Consider the following 23,148-nt stretch of genomic DNA (forward strand, 5'->3'; position numbering starts at 1 on the left):
CAATGTATCGATTTACTCAGGCAACACATATAACGTGTGGTACCTTGCATTTTATTTTACCAGCAAAAAGTAGAAAGTAAAGTTTGTATTTTTAAAGTTTGTCTTAAACAAATGTCAACCTCAGGTGAACTAGATGCATTCAACTGTACATTAAATGGAATTAATTTACTGGGATAGTTTTAACATGGTATGTACACAAATATTTCACAAATTGCGTGCTAATTATTAGAGTGATTATAAATGTGTTTTGGTCATGTTGGATTCTGGTTTTATGTTCTACTTGTAGTATTATTAGCACCAGTGTACAGTACACACAGGAGAAGGGCTGGTAGGTGTTTTACTATGGCTAATGAATTGTTAAAATCACCTATTCCATGTTCAGTGCATTGTTTTGTTTTTAAATCCTCAAACTCTAGGCGTTTGGTGCTTGTGGATAGTTGTGTATCAAGTTTTAGCTGTTATTTTTGTTCCCCATATAATTCAATATGGCGGAGGTGGGAAGGTGGATCTACAAAACAAAGCTGGCTATGACACGGCACAACACGAAACTAATCCGGCAAGTGATATCTTGAAATCTGAGCTGGATTATTATCACATCTTAAGCCAGTGTCTTTCCGCAACGTTAATTTTTAATCCAGACCCCGGCAACCTGATCTGGAAGTTGTTTAAACCATAGTTATCACAATCTTCAATGTACCAGTCCTGGGCACTGGTTGAAGTAAGATAAAAGGCGATGGGTCCACTAAGGGCAATCAATCATATATCCCATCGCATCTACCTGTACTACTGAACTATGCTGACATAGGTAATATACTGTATGCGTGTACAGGAATGAACTACTCTACTAGTCTTATCATATATAAATTGCAAATACATTGCGGTAAATGTAGATTAAAAAATAAGACATTTTCAGGTATAGTTTCATGTTTTGATTGTCAATGTTTTGAAAACATTTTAATTTGCTAATTGAATAAAGATTGTTGATTAAAATATTTAATAAATTGATGTTATAATAATGATAACAGTGAATGCCATTAAGTACAATAAGACCAGGTGTAAAAAATATCTAAATACAGTTTAATGCATTCGTCATCAGCATTGAGCTGGTGCGTGATTAAATATAATGTTTGTCTAATGCGCTCGTAGAATGATATACATGTACACACACACATTTTGTTTAAATAGCAGTAACCACTTTGTTATAATGACCAGAGATCCCTCATTATTGGAACATCTGAAATGTTACAATTATTCCAGTTAATGTAGTAATATCTAGATATTTTAGCCCAAAAATATGAATGTGCATACATTTCAACTACTACAATGAACAATATTTATTATTAGTATGTATATTTCTTTTATGCCATTTATATAAAGGGGTCGCTTCTTCTAACCAATTAGTTATAATATGAACTACCATGAACGGACTCCGATTTAAAGAAAAAATACTTGACCTTTATTTACTAATTCATGTTCAACTATATGTCAAATATTATATATTGTCTATAAAATATACAATGACTAGAAAAGTTACAATCATGTGATGATGCCTTTGAAATAATATAAACTAATTTCCCTCTATGCTAAGTAAATTAAAATATTTTATTGCGTATGGTCATAAAACATTTATTATCTTTCGGCCGGCATCCTTTTTACAATAAACAATTCCCAGGCATTTTCATTTTAAATTGCAACTTAAATTTATTTTTTATATAATATTCCAATTGTCTACAAAATACAGACGTAGCTAGACCATAATTTTTAACTAAGGTTGTTGCATATGGGAGCCATGTTAAAAAAAATAGAAAGAAAGAAAGAAAGAAAGGAATTTTATATTTAATGACACACTCAACACAGCTACAGGTATGTGGTGTCAGACATGTAGTTAATGACCACAACTATATTTTAGAGAGGAAACTATGGGAAACTATTTTTTTTATTCGCACCAAGGGATCTTTGATATATGCATCATCCCACAGACAGGATAGTACATATCATGATCTGTAACACCAGTTGTGAAGCACTCGCTGGAACGAGAAATAGTCCAGTGATTCCACTAACAGGAATCGATCCTAGACTGACCGTACACCAGGCCAGCACTTTACTACTGGGCTACGTCCTGTCCCCGGCAAATTAATTAAATTATATTATTTTTTCTCTAATACACATAGTAATTATTCAGACTAAAATAAGGGAAAACAACTTTCCTGTTTAACTAGTTTCTCTATGTCTCTATTCAGTTAATATTTTCTCATCTGCGTGTTTCTTCTGTAGAACTAAATGAACTCTGCAATCACTTCTGATTAAACTATTTACATAACCGGCATTTATTCAGAAACTAGTTAACAACTCACACACATTCCAGATGTCTATCTACTACACACTTCCAGGCCCGCCCCCATTGTCGGCAGTCCATCTCAGATTACCACCAACGGACCGTAAAACTATGTTTCAAGAGCAATAAACTATGTTTCAAGAGCAATAAACTATGTTTCAAGAGTAAAACTATGTTTCAAGCAATAAAGAAGTCTTTCCAAACGAGGAGCGGGACGTAGCCCAGTGATAAAGCGCTCGTTTGATGTGCGGTCAGTCTGGGATCGATCCCAGTCGGTGGGCCCATTGGTCTATTTATCGTTTCAGCAAGTGCTCCACGACTGGGGGTATGTGTTCTGTCTGTGGGATGGTGCATATAAATGGTCCTTTAATTGTTACTAATGGAAATGTGTAGGGGTTTCGTTAAAATTACTGAATGTTTGACATCCAGAAGCCGATGATTAATAAATCAGTGTGCTCTGGTGATGTCGTTCAACAAAACAAACTAACTTTCTCCAAGCGAAACTAGCATGGGAAGCTATTTTTGTTAACTTCCTGCATGCAGTTTGGCGTGCGGATATGATTTCAATCACTATACGATACTATAAATGCCCACCCATGTTTTAAAAATAAAGAAACATCCAGATATTTTAACAAGGAAATTACAAATTTATAGATTCATAAAATTGTACAAACCAGCTCTGGGACTGAATTTAAATATTTAGATTTTTTTTGGGGGGGGGGGGGGGGGGGGGGGGGGGGGGTATGTTACTCTCAAGATAATATGCCCAAATTCCAGAATGTATTCCCAAAATGTATATTTTTTCGGGGGTGCATTTGTGACAATCTCAACACCCATACAAACCATAACCAAGTGGGAGGCGGGAGGATATGACGCATATATTTATGGAAACACTGTTTAGCTATTCTGTTTTTCATAAATTGAAAATTACGCACATTGGTCTCGTCCCACTTGCACGACTAGGCCTACGCAGCCTCTTTACAGCCAAATAGTTTCACTCCTGTTGAAAAACCAAATGTAATTTTAAAAAATAACTCCTGGGGCGTAAAACTGAAACTTTTCTTAAAGAGTTCTATGTTTGGCTTAAATGTTAAGAGATTTCCCTTTTCAGCAGAAATAGGTTAATTAGATTTGATTTAATATATCCTGCCTGTCTCCATATTAATCTGTATGACAAAAGGAATGACTTCAACTTTTTAATAGTCATTTTTCCAATTATATCGACCAATATACCTTCTGCTACTGCTTTTGGTGTCTTTATATCAGAACGTCTAAGACATTTTAGGGCATGCTCATTGTATCAATATTTCAAATAACGTCATATCATTCTGGCACAGAAGTTATTCCATCAGAGTTATCATGTTCAGGGACTCCTGAGGGCATTCAAAAAGTTTTATCATAAACATTTGGAGGCTATACTAAATACGATGTATCACTGACTAAAATGATGGCGGACGCTATTCCATATTTTAAACTTATGAGTAGTACCAGGGTCACTTAAGCGCCATGTGTACTCGTTGACCCCGGGTCACGTGGCGGCGCTCTAGGGGGCGTGACCTAATGACGTGGCTGACCTCTAAGTGAACTGAGTTAATGGCTTTGACAGCTGTCAGCTGATCTCGGTGACCTGGGTTAATGGCTATAGCAGCTGAGATAACCTCGTGGGGACTCTACTTTCACGGTGGTTAATGACTTTGGCAGTTGTCATCTGACCTCGGTGACCTGGGTGATTGGGTTTGACAGCTATCAGGTTTAAGTGTGGGGACGTTACTTTAACGAGGTTTAATGACTTTGACAGCTCTCAGCTGACCCCGGTGACCTGGGTGAATGGATTTGACAGCTGTAGAGGGTCAGGAAAAGAGGTATCGGTATTCGAGAGGCTGGTGTGAGCGTGGGAACCTGACCTATAATCGACGGTGTTAATCGTTTTAACGTGTGTATATATTGAGAACCAGATGTGAGTCTTGGTAAAGGGGAGTTGAAAATTCCATGCCCATATAAGGTTGGGACGTCATCGATTGTGGTGATAATTTTAATGAGTTTGACAGCTGTGCACATCCGCGGGGAGGGAAAGGTTTGAAACGTGCCCATATACGGCGATGGCCATGAGTCAAAACGTGTTCAGACACGTCTTGGCCTCGAGATAGCGTGGGGACGCTACCTTGGTGCTATAAAAGCCCCATATTTAGACCTCTCGGCATGATCTGAACAGATCAGGCCCTTTCTAAGGGCCCTACGAGCAACCTAGGGAAACACCTCATTATCCGCAGATCCTAATTAACGAGCTACTCCCGGCATACTAAAATAAAAAACTATACGTAGCTCCCTACCTTTTATTTTTAGAACGACCATCGGACTTGCGCCAAAATTCCTTCATCAAAATGCGCACCGTTTCCCTTTTGACTTAATCCTACGGGATATTCCAAAATTCCATAGCACCAGACCACCCTTCGCCTGTTGCCGACTACGGTCGGAGTGCTGGTGCTCCCTTGCACCTGCCAGTGCTGGCGGTCCCTCCTCCACCCACCCCAACCCTTTTCTGTCCTGGACGGAGGACATTGTAATTGTCATTGGGCACTTGTGCCCAGGACAGGCGTGCGCTACAACAGCTTGCTCTGAATGTGCACGTTAAACAATTTCCCGGATGAACGTCTATGAAAGGACCCGAAGATAACTTTGAATGCCATATTACTGACTTTTGTAAACGAAAAATAGATGATGAGATCACTGTTGAAGAATTATATAAGAATACAAGAGTCAAAATGCTACGGTTATACATGTGTACAAAGAAACAGCCATGAGGACATTCACAGGACAATGACATGACTATAGAATTTGGACCAGTTCCCAATGATAACACAATAAACACTTTGAATGACACAATACCTTTGCAACAGCCTGTCACAGAAGTAGTACATGCAATGGAAGAGTTAGATAGAAATGAATTTCAAGAGTTACCGAAATTTGGAACGAGTTGCCGGACATATTGAATTGCACTGCAAGAGAAAGCTGCACGCCTAACAGTACCATTATCAGCACTGAAGTCGAACACTTCCAGGAGCTGCAAGATGGGCACGAGTCTTCACAAGTACCCACGTCATCACCATTAAGAAAATCTGCAAACCAATCTCCTTTGCCAAATATCTCAACACCAATCCCGACTCTCACCCTAAACAGGATTAACATTTTAAACGAAATGATTGGCTATTTCAAGGAGGATAGACTGTTACATGAAACAATTACAATGTTATTGGGGAATGAAGTTGGCGCAGATGCATCCGTCGTGTCACGTGAGGTATACACAACTTTTTGGGAAGAGTTCACTGAGGTACAGACAGAAAGGGAAGACATTCGTGTGCCAGCTCTATCTACAAAGTGGCAGTCAGAAGAATGGATGGCGCTAGGACGAATATTACTGAAGGGATTTCTTGATCACGAGTTTTTCTCTCTATGCCTTGCTCCAGAATTTATTTGTGCTGTTGTTTTTGGTAAGGATGCTGTGCCGAGTGACCTCCTATTGGAGAGTTTATTGGACTTTGTATCCTACAGGGACAGATAGCTACTTGAGAAATCGATGTCTGGAAACCTCACAGAAAATGAATCCGATGAGATGATTGATTTCTTTGACCAGATGAACTACAGAGGTATCCCAACTAAAAAAAATTTCAAATATGTTCTTTTGCAAATTATGCAGAAACCAAAATATGCATTAGACTCCATAGCAGCTGTATCCCAAACTTCACTAACAAAGAACCACTTTAAAACCTCGAAGTAAGGAAACCTACAGTCCCACGGGTGATAAATCTATTTAAACCAATACTAAAGAGCCATTGCGAAATAACAACGTTTTGATATTTAACCCAGTATGTGAAAGCTCAAGACGAAAAAGGTTTGACACGGTTTTTGAGATTCTTCACAGTATCTGACATGTAAAACACATTGAAATTATTTTTTTACCCAATGGACGGCCTTGAAAGACGTGTCATAGCACATACTTGTGGACCACGTATGGAAATAACAACCACCTACTCATCCTACGGGGAGTTTCGAAACGAAATGGACAATATCCTAAAGTCTGAAGAAGCTTTGAAAATGAACATTGTATGAGTTCAGTTGTGGACTGTATGCAGTAACGTTTGCGTGTCTTCATTATGTAGTACTTGGTTTATTTTCCAGTCACCACAGAGCAGATGGTAGCTGTGCATATACTTTTTGATAAATGGATCATCGGTAAACTTTACGTTGGAATACATGACATTTACAAATTAAGAGAAGATAGTTCAATTCATTTCAGTAGGCATTGGTAAATTTAGGTTCATTTTTTAGAGGTCGGTCTTCTTTTAATAAGTATTTTGTTTCTATTTAATTATGTTAATTCAAACCCAGAGCGAGTTTCAACGGCTCAGTGAGTAGGTGTATGTCCACTACAACTACTTATCTCTCACTAACCACTAACAGCTAAACCACTGTCCTGAATAGAGTTCCCACATAATTGAGGCGTGTGTAATAGGAAAGAGTGCTTGAACAATACTTTGATATAAGCATGAAAATAACTTTAAAATATAGCCGCAAGCGGCAATAACGGTCTCCAACCTAATATTAGCCACCTACAGGCAACAAAAATACCCCCCCCCCACCCCCTAGTTTCGTTGTTCGTAATTTCTGGTGATAATTTTGTTGTTGGGTTTGTTGGAAGAGAAATTATTGTAGATACTTACAATTAGCAAAAATTAGTTAGGCATAGTGAAAAACATACAAGTACATGGTTTTGTTACCAATATCCATAATGTTTGAGATGCTCAATTTGCATTGGTCAATGCTGACAGAACCAACCATGTTGAGCAAAGATTCCTTTCATTTTAATACATATATGAATTATGCTCTATTAAAAGAATGATGTTTCATGAAAGGTCAACAAAGTTACTGTTTCTGAACTATGACCCTGCTACTGATTAAGTATTATGCGAATTTTCATTAAAACATTCATTGCCTTTTAAAATCCAAGGTGGCCACCGTATGCTTCATCCTTTGAACTTTCAATTAGAAAAAAAACGAACTCTGCATACCCAACAACATATATGTACATGCTTTTGGCACTAAAATCTGTAATGTTCGAGATGCTCAGTTTTCATCGTCGATGAGCAAACATTCCTTTCCTTTAAAAATAATATCGGTAGTCTGTTTGAAAGCTACTGTGTCTGAACTTTGACCTTCTCAGTGTAGCTGGTGAAATAGTATAATAGTAACTGTGGTGTCTTTAAACAAACATTTATTTCCTTTTTATAAACTGATGCATATGCAAAGAAAGTGTTTCTCATCTCATCCATGTTGCAGCTGAAGAAACAATGTGCTGGTTTGCTTTTCCTTTTTATAAATTCATGTATATGGTAAACTATAATAAATTGGTGACTCTTTTAACCTTTGACATTTGCAATGCCAGGAGTGTTGACAAGTATAAACAATTGCTGAACGTACAACAATCATGTAGCCAAAAACCGTGTATGCGTTTATACAGACAACACCATCACCGACTGTGACTGGATTCGAACTGAAGACGTCCATCTACAATTGCCTCAAAAAACGTGAACGCTAACCAAATGACTCAACGAAATTACGGCACAAGCGGAAACGTATCTAATAGATGAAACAGTTTATTTGTGCTACCACATTTCGGACGCGGGACAACTTCAAACACTGTATACAAACTACTTTAACAAGTTTATTTCCTGGACACGAGGACGTGTCATTTCTTCGGGCGGTGGATAACTGTCACAGTGCTAAACTTCAACTTTATAACAATACGGATTATATCTTTATTTTTTACAAGTGCATTATTTAGAATTAGTTAATTGATAATCTGACGTCTGCCATGGTATTCCACTTAGTGACTTGCCAATCAAACCAATTAGTGTCAAGACCTAATTAACTATGTAATGAGCAATCTGAGTACTTACAAAAATGGAATAGTGATAAATTTGACTCATCGAAAGGTATTAACTACAGAATGTTCAAGCATGAATTTAAATTAGAAAATTATTTGTTGAAACTCTCAACAAAAAATGCTAGAATTCTTTGTAAATTTAGAACTGGAAATGTCAGACTTCCTATTGAAACCGGTAGATGGTTTAATATTGAGAGAGAAAACAGAATATGTCACTTGTGCAACACTGATGTTGGTGATGAGTTTCACTATATTTTTAAATGTACGTCTTTATCTACTGATCGAAATATGTATTTACCTAGTTACTATACCAATAGAGCAAGTGCAATTACCTTTTACCAGTTATTTTCTACAACAAAAAAAAATCACTTTTGTGTAAACTATGTAAATATTTGCAAACTGTCATTGAGAGGGTCAGTCTTCCGGGTTAATATTACTTAAATATTATGAAAATATGAAAATAGTATGTCCATTACCACTACAGAAAACACTTTGTAACTTATTTTGTTTATATTTTCTCCATACTGCACTCGGTGCAGTTTCACATGTGAGAATAAAATTCTTGTCTCGTCTTGTCTTGATACAATGCAATTTAACTGTTGCCACCAGCTTATCAGGTAAGGACTAAAACCCATGGCAATTACGAGTCAACAAACATGTCTATTTTATAAATATTCGTTTTTCCATATATGAAAATATAGAGACCCAGAGATAGAGACCGGGAAGGTGAGACCCACGGGAAGACCCTTGGGGTCTCAGTCGCAGTGTCAACTCTATCGTTCACCTAAGACCTTAAAAATATATATTGTATCTGTATCACCATGTAATTAACTTGTTAATCATGTTTCATGTTGGAAAAGAAAATATATAACAACATACATTACCAACTTGCGACTTCTGTTACTTCATGTAACATTCATAAAAAAAACTACGCTGTGTTAATATAATCTACACGCCAGGTGGATTACCATACACTTCAGATTTATTATAATACATATAATCTACACTCTATATTCTTTATTATACACATGATTTACACACTTTTATTTTATTATACATACAACCTAAATGTATATAAATGTATTCTGCATTCCACAATTATGACTATATATATGATCTACACTGCACATTCATTACTATATATTTATATATAAACGGAATGTATTGTCTATAATAGTGAATGGGGAGTGTAGATTATACGTATAATAATGAATGTGGAGTGCATATTACGTATAATACTGAATGGGGAGTGTACATTATATGAATAATAATGAACGGGAAGTGCAAATTATGTGTATATATCAATAAATGTAAGGTGTAGATTATATGTATAGGGGCCTAATATTTAATAGGGAGTGTACATTATATGTGTACTAATTTATGGGTAGTATAGAATATTTGTCTAATATTGAACGTAGTGTAGAGTATGTGTATAATAATGAATGGGGTGTGTATATTATACGTATAATAATTAATGGATAGTGTGGTGTGTATAGCAATGAATAAGTAGTGTAGGATATATGTTTAATAATGAATGCTGAGTGTATATTATATCTATTATAATGGATGGGTAGTATAGATTATATCTATAATAATGAACGGGGAGGGGAGATTATATGTATAATAAAGAAAGCGGAGTGTATATTACATTATTAATATGTGTAAAAATAATAGATGTAGAATATATCTATATTAATGAATGTAGAATGTAGATTATGTGTATAACAGTGGATTACACTATAATAATGAATGGGAAGTACAGATGATGTGTATAGCAATGAATGAGTAGTGTAGGTTATGTGTATAATAATGAATGTGAAGTGGATATTATATGTATAATAATGGATAGGGAGTTCAGATGATGTGTATAGCAATGCACGAGCAGTGTAGGTTATGTGTATAATAATGAATGGGGAGTACAGATTATATGTATAATAATAGACGTTGAGAGTAGGTTACATGTATAATAATGAATATGCGGTTTAGATTATGTGTATAATAATGAATGGGTAGTATAGCTTATATGTATAATAATGAACATGGAGAATAGACTTAATACTAATAGATGTGTAATAATTAATGTGAATTCCAGGTTATGTGTATAATAATGATCTATTTATTATCACGCACTGAACTTAATAAATGGTGTAGCATCAACTCACTATTCCTAGGCTTGTGCAATTTTAAAAAAGTGTTTAACGACACCACTAGAGCACACTGACGTATTAATTATCGAATATAGGATGTCAAACATTTGGTAATTTTGGGACCACCGACGAGGATCGATCCTAGACCGACCGCGCATCAGACGAACGCTCTACCCCTTGTGCATCGAGATAATCATGAATGTATACGTTATAAATGTAAATTGTATACATGATTAGTATCGTTACTTACAACTATAGTATAGATCTATGGCATGTGTATATTATATGATACGCCGATATTCATATATGTTACTAACATGCACCAAAATTAAGTCACCAATATTTGATTATTATTATTCTGTTTTGTTAAGTATAATAAAGTTCCATTTTGAACGGAAAATCGTTTGCAAGATCGTCTAAAATTAGCGTTTCTTCCTTTGTTTAAACAATATTTATTTCACAAAAGAAATTAATTGGCAAACAGGCCATTGGCCTATATCAATGCCTCTCCACACATACTTTGTTACATACAATTTATAATATACACATATATCAGGTGACATGTTCTTCAGAGAATTAGAAACAATTACATAATTTGCATTCAAACATAAAAACAAGTCTAAATGACCATTAAATGAATATACTTGTCCACGCGTACACGTACCCACGTACATAAATAAATATATATATAAAGATTAACTTACATCAGTGATTCTCGCCCACCGCCCACAGTACAGCAGCCAAACTTGCAAGTGGCAATGTAATGTAGGATAAATGGCTTTAAGAAATTAAAACGTGAAGCGTTTTAACAATTCGAAAAAGTTAGGAATAGATTCTTCTATACGTAAATTAAGGTCCAGAGGGTAATCATTATTACCATATAGCACTGTATGGAGATCAAAACCACCATTATAAAAATACATTGTTGTACGAATGTTATCATATAGGGGACAGACAAATAGGAAATGTGACGTATTTTCATATGGGTGTCCACAACTACAAATGGAATTATCATAAATATGTCTTGTATATCTATGAGTGTTGAGGTCACTGTATTCTAAACGAAGTCTACAATGAATTATTTGATTTAAGCGTGATCCGAATTCCAAACATTTCTTATTTAACCCATTTATCTGCGGGGATATACAATTTTTTAATTTTCTAAAAGATTCTATTTGTCTTATATTTTCATCAATACTATTCCACTCACGAACTGCTGAGGGTAACAACGATTTTCTGTATAATTCTGTTCTAGCGTGAATATATTGCAATTGGTCAGCATTACGGAGTGAGTGATTACCAGAAACTGTTTGGGGTACCAGCGATGATAAATACTGTGGAGTTATGCCTTTAATCATTTTATAAAAGGTACATATTCTATGAAATACACGACGTTGGTTTAAAGGACTGAATCCAGTTTCGCTATACATTACTCATGGCTTGTTCCCTTAACAGCACCACATATTGTACGGAAGGCGTCCAACTGAAGTGTTTCTAACATATTTGCTTGGGCTTCTGTACAATTATTCCAAATATAATCACAATAGTCAAATACTGGCAAAATAAAAGATTTATATAATGTTTCCAATGTTTTCCTTTTTAGACGATACTTTAAACTACGGTGACAGTTTATCATTGGGCTAACTTTATAAACAAGTTGTTCTATGTGGAATTGCCACTGGCCGTCCATTTGGAATGTAAGACCAAGATGTTTATGATTGATTACATCGGTTATTTGTGAATCTCCTAAGAATATATCTGGTTGGATCTGCTTGTGGATCTTTCTAGAAAATGTGATTGATTCTGTTTTTTCTGGTGAAAAGTTAACCTGCCACTTCTCTGTCCAGTTTGATAACAAACTAAGATCCGAATTTATTGTACGACACCCCACTTGATAATCATCTAAAACTGCATAGAGAGAAGTGTCGTCTGCAAATAATTTAATATTACTCTCAATATTCTCCACTATATCATTTATATAAACTAGAAATAAAAGTGGCCCTAGTACTGATCCCTGAGGCACTCCTGCCAAAATAGGCTTATTATCATATTTAAACCCATTTATCACAGTCTTCTACATTCGTTTTTCTAAGTAACTTTCAAACCACAGTAAAAGTTTTCCATTAATTCTCTTAGTCTGTAATTTATATAATAATCCTTTATTCCACACACGATCGAAAGCCTTACTAATATCACAGAATACCGCTTTGTCTTCTTTGCCCTCATCCAATGTTTGTAAAATAAAATTATAAAGATCGGTCAATTGATACAATGTACAATCGCCAGACCTAAATCCAGATTGCAAATTAGATATTATATTGCTTTCCAAGAAGAAATTGGATACATATTTTAAGACACACGTTTCGGATATTTTTAATAAACAACTGGTGGGAGCAACTGGTCTGTAATTATTACACAAGTGAATGCTGCTTTTCTTTCAGATCGTCTACAACTTCCTTTACTTAAAATGTTATGTTTTAAAACAAACAATGGTTGTCAATATCGGATCCCTGATATAAACAAAGAATGCAGGAATGATAATGGGCATACAATGTGGCACTTACCTGGGGTAGGGTGGGTCTGAAGCAATGTGTTTTGGTTCTAAAATATGAACCCGTTTAAGACCAAGCTTTGCAATGTTATCTCCACATAATTCCTGTCATATTAATCGGAAGTAAGCGAAGCAAGGGGTGGGTGAATAGATTATGGGATCCATCTGATCACCAAATGAGTTATTATTTTTATTCTGCAAATTTACAACGGCGGATCCAGGAACCTTTTGACCTCCGTGGGTCCGCCCGATTCAAATATAGATCCATATAGATTTGCCACTGAAATTTATATCAACTTTTACAAAGTTCACTGGCCATACAAACATAAAAAACACTAAAACAATATTATTATATGATTAAAACATTATTATAGCCTACGTGTAATATAAACTCAGGGAGTGCATATTATTCAGAGGGAGTGCATATTATACATATAATATAGACTGGGGGAGTGTATATTACATGCATAATATGCACTGGGGAGTGCTTATTCTATGTATAATCCTGACTGGGGAGTGCAAATCCAGGGGAGTGCAAATTATAATAGCAAAAATATATCATTTTGCAATGTGTAGGACTTCGTATTAAAACATTGAACTGAACTGGTTTGACTATTTTGGGATCGATCCACATCGGTGTGCCCATTCGGCTATTTCTCGCTCCATCGAGTGCACTACGTCTGGTATATCAAAGGTCGTGGTATGTGCTATCCTGTCTATGGGATGATGCATATAAAAGATCCCTTGCTACTAATGGAAACATGTAGAGGGTTTCCTCTCTAAGGCTAGACGTCAAAATGACCAAATGTATGACATTCAATAGCCGATAATTAATAAATCAATGTGCTATAGTGGTGTCGTTAAACATAAACAAACCATTCATTCATTCATGTGAATGTGAATGCATATATATATATATATATATATATATATATATATATATATATATATATATATATATATATATATATATATATATATATGTGTCAATGTGTAAAACCAGACAATCTGTATAATGCCTGAACATTTCAGGCAATCTGTAAAGTAACTGATTCACTCAGGCAATCTGTATATTGCCTAAATATTTCAGGCAATATACACATTGCCTGACTTTTCAAGGTAATTTCTAGACACATTGCCTGAAATGAAAGATCCATCATTCATTGACAGCAATTGTTATAAAGGTAAACACAACTAGTGACAAAATGCAATATTATTTAATTCACATAATTGATAATTAATCACAAGATGCACATCATTAAAACAATTAGAATATTTTGCTACAGATTTGAGATAAATGCATTAAAACATACATCACATACATCATTAAAACAATTGGAATATTTTTGCTACGGATTTGAGATAAATACATTAAAACATACATCATTAAAACAATTTGAATATTTTTGCTACAGATTTGAGATAAATACATTAAAACATACATAGATGCAAATCATTAAAACAATTTGAATATTTTTGCTACGGATTTGAGATAAATGCATCACATACATCATTAAAACATTTACAAACTAGCACTTCTACACATTTATTTATTTAGACAGGTCAGACTGGAGTGGCATCTGCTATTGCACTTTACACCTGCCTTGTAGCACTTGCAGCGGTTTGATGGGCATCGTTTGCCACTAATAGCACAATTACATTATGCGTAGCCCTGACATCCACCCAATGACTCGTCTTTCACTGCATGTCTGAGTCCCACCTCAATGTCGGTACACAATGAATGAATGAATGAATGAATGAATGAATGTTTAACGACACCCCAGCACGAAATGTCGGTACACATGCCAATTAAAGTATATAACTTTTGGTTACATAAATTAAACTGGTTCCTGCTGTATCGTCCTTTAAGTAGTCCTGCGTGAACTACAAAACCACCGAGAGAAAAATCTTGTCATCCATTAACCAAAAACCTGTTATATTAACATATTATTAATAGTACTAATTGTGGCATAGTGGTGAACTATTTTTGTTGTGTATGAAAAAGTAATAATATGCACAAAGTACAGAGTAAAATTAATTTTAAAGTGGTTCATTTGAAAGTAATACTATACGGTGATAACATACATAGTGTGCCATATAGTGACGAACAGTGTGAACATACCTGACAAGGATTCGGGAAAAACAATCTATTTTAAAGTAATTAACCGTTACAATTATTCTTTCAAAGTATAGAATTAATAGATTAAGACAGGTTAACATCAAAAGTTATCATGAATGCATGTTCAACGGGCTTCTAATCCATTGAAAAAACAATCTATTTTAAGGTAATTAACCGTTACGATTATTCTTTCAAAGTATAGAATTAAAGCCGCACACCCTAGTTCCATCCAGCGAAAATAAATTATAGTTTGGTTAATTTACAAACCTGTAACACACTTAGATCACGTTTTTATCAAATGGAGTGAAAAAGCAGGTTTTATATCGATAAATACCATGGGAATCCCCATGTCCCAATTGCTTGAAATAATTTTGAAAGTTTGTATTCTGATGTCACTTGAAGCACAACAATGCCTACGTCACGACAAATTTCACAGAGTGCGCACAGACTAGGGGTGCGTTCTTTTCACCTCTCCTGGACATGTTCCAACTGTTCTGTCCTGGTTGTATCCCCTCTCCAGATTTCGTAAGACTTAGCAAAATTATTGGTTTTAAGGGTTTGTAACGTTTTGTATTGAGACATTTACTTGTCTGAACTTTATTGTTACTGAAAATGTTCACGAACTGTGAAGAAAAATCTCACAAATGAACAACGACAAATCGGATGTTGATTGCGCGAAACCGTACACGAGAAAACAAACCGAACCAAAATGATAACGGTCACGTGGTATACCATCTGTGACGTTTACACAGGAAGATTCCCTCTAAAAATAGATTGGACCTCGCTTGCTTAACGGTTTTTTCTCGATAGACGTCTTGTGAAAAAATGAAAAAAATGCATTTCGTGGTTTTACAAACATCAGGATTAGCAAAAAGCACTTCAGGTGAATGGAAATGTGTATTCTAAATAATAAAATGTAAGTAAAGTGCAATTTTATTTGTGAAAAATGGGGTTTAATAGCGAAAAACAACGCCGTAATGGTTAACAAATAACTGTAACTAGGGCGTTTCCCACAGTGTGAGATTGAAAGCAATATTTTGAATCTTAATCACTTTGATGCCAAGCTTTTCGTCAGTGTTTTGTTTTTGGAGAATGTCTTTGTGGAGATTTTTATTTGAAATAAATTACATAATTTTAACTAATATTGCATGTTGTCACTAGGTGTGTTTACCGTTACAACAATTGCTGTCTATGAATGGTGGATCTTTCATTTCAGGCAATGTGTCTAGAAATTACCTTGAAAAGTCAAGCAATGTGTATATTGCCTGAAATATTTAGGCAATATACAGATTGCCTGAGTGAATCAGTTACTTTACAGATTGCCTGAAATTTTCAGGCATTCTACAGATTGTCTGGTTTTACACACTGACTGTAACACACACACACACATATATATATATATATATATATATATATATATATATATTATATACATACATACATACATACATACATACATACATATATATATATTTGTACCACGCTTTGGTGTCTGTCCCTTTGATTTTACCCGTGGTGTATCCCATAGTTAGACCACGGGCGTGTCTGACCTAAATTTGAGCGATTGCTGAATGGCTGAAGAAAGCTACGCCTACAGGTCACCTATAGTTCAGCTACAATATAAATCTGTAAGGGGGGCGTGGTACATTAGGTCTAATGTGTAGGTGGTATTTGTCATTTGTTTCCATGCACTGGTTTTCAGCTTGGGGTTTAATTAACTCCACAGCTGTGTACAGGTTTAACTAGGTGAACACTTTACTCACTAACCATGTCCATGTTTCTTTTGGTTACTTGCTGTTTTGTGTCAGACACTTCATTACACTTGAAGATGGAAAACCTGTCAAAAACTTCTCTTCAAAATATGAGCTCTGTTTGAAGAAAATTAAGAAACGTTTTCCACTTTACAAAGGTAAAAGTACCTCGTGACTTTATTTCAAATGGAATTCTTCAAATGACATAGTTTTAATGAAATATGTTGTGCCAATTATTATCTTTAGAATAAAAAAAACCCCGTTCGATCGGGTATATATCAATATTTAACAGGAAGCCATTGTTTACTCTTTATTTATACATTTTATTTACTATTTATTAGATTCTTTGATTTTTAGTTTTAGTTTTTATACCTAGTAAAAGTTGATATTGTTTTATTAATGTATAACACTAATACTAACACCTAAACTAACACTAACGCCTAAACTAACACTAACACCTAAACTAACACTAAAATTGCAAACTTCACGAGATGAGATATAGATCATATTTGACAAAAAAGATGAAATTTTCTATTTATTATATAACTTTTGGCAATTTACCTTTATTTTTAAAATGTCAGCAGCAAAATAGTTCCAGCTTTCTTACAGTGAAGATAACACTTTCTACAGTGACGATAACATATTTTAAATAGTGAGATTTTCACTGTAAATTATGTTATCGTCACTGAGTGACTGATAACACTTTTATTTCACTGATATTTTAAGATATTTCACTAAATGTTATATAATAATGGTTAATATTGTCATTATTAAGCCAATAGGAACGAAACGTAGCCCAGTGGTAAAGTGCTCTCTTGATGCGCGGTCAGTCTGGGATCGAACCCCGTCTGTGGTCTCATTGGGCTATTATTCACTCCAGCCAATGCACCATGACTGGTACATCAAAGTCCGTGGTATGTACTATTCTGCCTGTGGGATGGTGCATATAAGATATCCCTTGCTATTAATGGAAAAATGTAGCGGGTTTTCTCTCTAAGACTGTCAGAATTACCAAACGTTTGACATTCAATAGCCGATGATTAATATATCAATGTGCTCTAGTGGTGTCGTTAAACAAAACAATATTTAACTTATTAAGTCAATAAAATATAAACAAGAACGTAGAAGCAACAGTTGTAATATACTTGAAAACGTATAATTTAACTGCTTGCAATATAATTATTTTATAAGGCGGAAGAAATAAAAACTTGCGTAGTTTTTGCACGTTTCGGGTTCCATTTAGATTGTTTCTATGTTTTCTGCCAACAGATCCAGTGTCTTCTCAGAAACATCAAAAATACTATTGAGAGAGAAATAGGATACTTCTAGAGAGAATTCTTAGATGGATCGTCAGAATGTTACGAGAAGTGAATGACCAACAATGAATGACCAACAAAGAACTATCTGAAAGCAGCACCAATACTGTTTCCATGGAATAACCTAACAAGGATATGGCCATTAAGTTTTAAGCGTAGTATCTCATTAATTTAATTTATTTTGAAAAATACCTAGCAGGCGTAAAATATATATTTCTAAATGCTTCGTATGGATTATTACGCCAGGAGTATCCTATGTTTTTAGGTCAATGCCCACAGTTTAAAAACCCAACTGGCAACTTCCTCTCTAATCCAGAACTAACGTAATGTTTTGCCATGGGATTATACTACATTTAAAATGGTTGGTTCATCAGCATATCAGCCCTAATAACGTATATGGAATAACTTTAGAATTAAAAACTATCCAAGGGTGTAATTGTACATTTCCACACGGATATTCTGTATGTATTACTGTATACTTGTATTCCCAATAACAAGTAAAACGTTTTAATCCTACTCTTGCTTTTACGCAAGCGCTGCAAAACTCTACGTTAAATGTTCCAAATATTTTCAGAAAACGAGAACGCCTTATAAATACGCGATGTCATTCTAATCTTTTTAGTACATACATTATACAGCAAATTGTGTCACTATTCAAGAAATAAATCATACGAACTGCGTCTAAAAACTAAAAAGCTATATTAAATATATTTTCTTGTTTTGAATATCAGTGTCTGTATATTCAGTGTGTTTCTGGTCGTCTTAATATTTGTAACAAGCCCCAACTGGATTTTGTCTTGAAATAATTTCGTACGTATGAAAAAACTATATTTTAGGAAATAAAATGAAATTTAACCTAGTACAAATATTAGAACGACCAGAAAAACGTTTAATATACAGCCACAGATATGCTATGCAAAAAAATAATAATTGATATGTAATTACAATCGTTAAAAAGTCTGTTAGTCGATTCAATCTTATAAATTGCAGCAAACTCAGGAATGTCCCTTTAATAGTAATTCTAAAACTGCAATTAACAAGCTAAGTTTTGTTTAATGACACCACAAGAGCACCTTGATTAGTTGGATGTCAAACATTTGGTAATACTAACATTTTTCCATTAGTAGCAAGGGATGTTTTATATGCACTTTATCACAGACAAGACAACACACACCACAGCCATGGCCATTAGTATACCAGTCTTAAGGCACTGGTTGGAATGGAAAGGACCCAGTCAGAGAATGGGTCCTCCAAGGGGGTTCGATCTTATAAATTGCAGCAAACTCAGGAATGTCCCTTTAAATATACTGGTAACAAAAGAAACATATGTGTTTAATCTGTACACAGGTGAGTCGTCAATACAGATTATATCAGTAACTGCTTTATTGTCCTTTGTAAATGTTGTGCTACTGCTTTAGCCATTGCATGCTTTGCAAGTTGTTTAGCATATTAGGAAGCCCTTGTATAGATGTAACACAGCATCTGAAAAAAAGAGAAGCATTTTTATTTTTACATTGTGTATTGATAATCAATAAAAGGGTCTATATTATTAATAACATCAATATCACTTGATTAATTTATACTGAGCTCTATATTTGATTGTTCTTTTGTTAATCTGCCTCTACTAATTGGAGAACTATTTTATATGAATATAACAAAAATAAGTCTTCATTATCAGTGTCTTGCATTTGAAATTTGAAAGTTGACGTTTTTTATCAGTGAATTGCAAAATTCAAACAATAAAAAACAATAACAACTATATGATCAACAGAATAAAAAAGATTGACAGAAATAATGTTCCGTAGTGGACCTTCCTGGAAATTGTCCAAATCGACACCCCACGCACGTGTACGGGGCAACTGCGTCATGCATATGAATGTGTTTCGGTGAGTTGATAAACAGACCTGAACGTTCTTTACTAGGATGTCTGTGGTCAAAACGTATGTTCGGTCTAATAGTTAATATTAACATTAATATTTCAGGTTCCTTTACTTTTTTTTGAAGAGTACACACACACACACACACACATACACACACACACACACACACACACACACACGCATATATATATATATATATATATATATATATATATATATATATATATATATATATATATATCTTTACCAATGTTTTTATTGACTGCACATAAAAAAATCCTTATTTCCAAAACAGTTTTACTTCGAGCCAAATTAGAATTATTGTTCAAAAACACTTAAAATGTTGTCTCTAGATAATAGCAAATATAAAATGTTTATGCTGAAAATTTCTATTAATATATTTCAAATTTCCATTAATATATTAATATATATATATATATATATATATATATATATATATATATATATATATATGAAACAAAAAGCCATTTTATAGCCTTTTCTAAGTTTCACTATGAAAAGGTGTTTAATAACATTTTGCATAAATTATTAACTTCAATAACTGTCTAAGAAAATACTGAAACAATCTAAACAAAATCTTGTGAAAACCATCTTAAAGAGACTGTCCAGAGTTTACTGCCATTGTAAGATGGTTCTGACTAATAACATCTGTTAAGGACTTGTTTAAGATATCAGTGCCTATCAGTGTCATACTAGTATTCTAGATATCAGTGTCTATCAGTGTCATCCTAGTATTCTAGATGTCAGTGTCTATCAGTGTCTATATATTCTAGATATCAGTGTCTATCAGTGTCATACTAGTATTCTAGATATCAGTGTCTATCAGTGTCATCCTAGTATTCTAGATATCAGTGCCTATCAGTGTCATACTAGTATTCTAGATATCAGTGTCTATCAGTGTCATCCTAGTATTCTAGATATCAGTGTCTATCAGTGTCTATATATTCTAGATATCAGTGTCTATCAGTGTCATACTAGTATTCTAGATATCAGTGCCTATATATTCTAGATATCAGTGTCTATATATTCTAGATATCAGTGCCTATATATTCTAGATATCAGTGTCATCCTAGTATTCTAGATATCAGTGTCATACTAGTATTCTAGATATCAGTTTCTATATATTCTAGATATCAATTTCTATATATTCTAGATACCAGTGTCTAATTATTCTATATATCAGTGTCTATATATTCTAGATATCAGTGTCTATATATTCTAGATACCAGTGTCTAATTATTCTAGATATCAGTGTCTATATATTCTAGATATCAGTGTCTATATATTCCAGATATCAGTGTCTATATTTTCTCTGATATCGGTGTCTATATATTCTAGATATCAGTGTCTATATATTCTAGATATCAGTGTCTATATAATCAAGTGTACATCAAATTGGATTTGGTCTCTCGAATAATTTCGTACGTACGAAAAACAAAAAAAATTTGACCTAGTAAAACACTAGGACGATCAGAAACACATTTGATAACACAGCCACTGATATTTTTGTATGCAGACAAAATGTATTTAATTTTAATCTTAAAACGTCTCTATAATATTAGACTCAGACTACCAACTGCCAGCGGAAAGTTGGCCAACTCGGCGGTTGCGTTGTAATTTCTCCAACTCCCGACTTACGACTGGTGCGCTCATATTACCAACTAATGGGTTATACGACAAGAATCGAGTTGTAAGTGCGCTCAAACTAGCAACTGGACAGTCGTCGAAGTCGTGACAGCAGAACGTTGGTCAACTTTCTGCTGGCAGTTGGTAGTCTGATCCTAGCATTAGTCGGCAATATCTTAATAATGGCACCAAACTCAGGACATTCCCTTTTTACGCTTATAAGCAGAAGTAAAAGATATAAAACTCGAAGAGCGATAACCTACGTAATCCCATATAAGATCAGCCAACAGATCTATGACAGCGGACACTGTTTTGTGTCCCCCAGTATATGGAACCAACACCCAGATGAGCAGGAGAACGGTGAAGATAAAGGCAATCACATACAGCACGTTAGCCAGTAACGTGAATCCACACCAGCCTAATATCTTAGCCACCAGGTACGCCGCTACCATCACGGTGAACAACACGGCGGGGGTTCGTGTCGCATGAATACTTGTTGTATTTTTTATTTCGTTGAGCTTTTTAAAGTTATCGTACTCCTGGTCAATCTCTCTATGTAGCTGATTCAAGTAGTTCCTCCTGAACTCTTGACCACCGACCATTTCGGTTTCATTGAACAGTTGTTCTGCATCTTTTAAGCATCGGTTGTGTTCCTCCGCCAGCTGATCAGGAGGCATATATGGATTGTCTCCACCAACAAGCTTAACAAAAAATATTGCTTAATGGTTAAATAAAGTTATATGTGTATATTGTAAATGCCATTTCAATAAAAATAACTATGCACGTGTCTACCAGGTAACCTCTTAATGAAACTATTATCACAGTATTTTTCACAGAGTTGGATACACATTCGTTTAATTTTTAAAAATCTAATTGTAAATACCATAATATATCAATTAGTGATCTTGCTGCAATAAATTCAATTATAAAATCAAATCCAATAGTTAGGGTTACTCTGTGAATAAAAGTTTCAATATCTTAGTGATATTTTAACCTGTTTAATATTACTTGCCGTTTGAATACACACAATTTTAATATAAAACAGACATGTTAATGTATACAATCTCACCTTTTTCATCTCTTGGACATACAGACGTTTTGACTGATATATAGCTTCCATTGTTTGAGCTTCGTAGTTTTCCTACAATCAAACAATACTAGAATCACGACAACAGAAATTATACCAGGACTATTCAGGCCCGTAGGAACGAAATATGGACGGTCGGGGAGGCTCAAGCCACAAGCACGTTTTATTATATTTTTCATTGGGGTGCGGGGGGGTATACGATACCGGGAATATATACTAAAAGGCAAAAGTTATTGTGACACACAAAAGACAAAGATAATTGATGATAAGTTTTTACTGCCGTGTATAAAACGTTATAACATGGAAAGAGAAATGTCCGAAGGTATGGAAACGAACAATAGTCCATGAAAAGGGCGCATCTGCCATATACAAAT

The 23,148-nt window shown here is 34.6% G+C and overlaps 1 protein-coding gene across 1 annotated transcript; it reads right to left on the reverse strand.

The window, feature by feature from the left end:
• Nucleotides 1-19,609: 19,609 nt before the first annotated feature.
• On the reverse strand, nucleotides 19,610-22,824 carry LOC121370108 (atlastin-1-like). The gene is made up of 3 exons (XM_041495211.1): nucleotides 22,757-22,824; nucleotides 21,951-22,388; nucleotides 19,610-19,642 (listed from the first exon to the last, which is right to left on the reverse strand). The coding sequence occupies exons 1-3, from the start codon at nucleotides 22,805-22,807 to the stop codon at nucleotides 19,610-19,612; spliced, it is 522 nt and encodes a 173-aa protein (XP_041351145.1). The 5' UTR covers nucleotides 22,808-22,824.
• Between the last annotated feature and the right edge of the window lie 324 nt (nucleotides 22,825-23,148).

This window comes from Gigantopelta aegis, chromosome 4, assembly GCF_016097555.1.
Source record: "Gigantopelta aegis isolate Gae_Host chromosome 4, Gae_host_genome, whole genome shotgun sequence".
Classification (NCBI taxonomy): Eukaryota; Metazoa; Mollusca; class Gastropoda; order Neomphalida; family Peltospiridae; genus Gigantopelta; species Gigantopelta aegis.

Bases quoted from the DNA above. Each gene is read 5' to 3' on its own strand.
- LOC121370108 (XM_041495211.1), bottom strand. From the start codon at position 22,807: ATGGAAGCTATATATCAGTCAAAACGTCTGTATGTCCAAGAGATGAAA. The intron at 22,389-22,756 runs GTGAGATTGTAT...TTTTTTGTTAAG, and splicing joins ATGTCCAAGAGATGAAAAAG to CTTGTTGGTGGAGACAATCC. The intron at 19,643-21,950 runs GTAGGTTATCGC...TCTTTTTTTCAG, and splicing joins CTGATCTTATATGGGATTAC to ATGCTGTGTTACATCTATAC.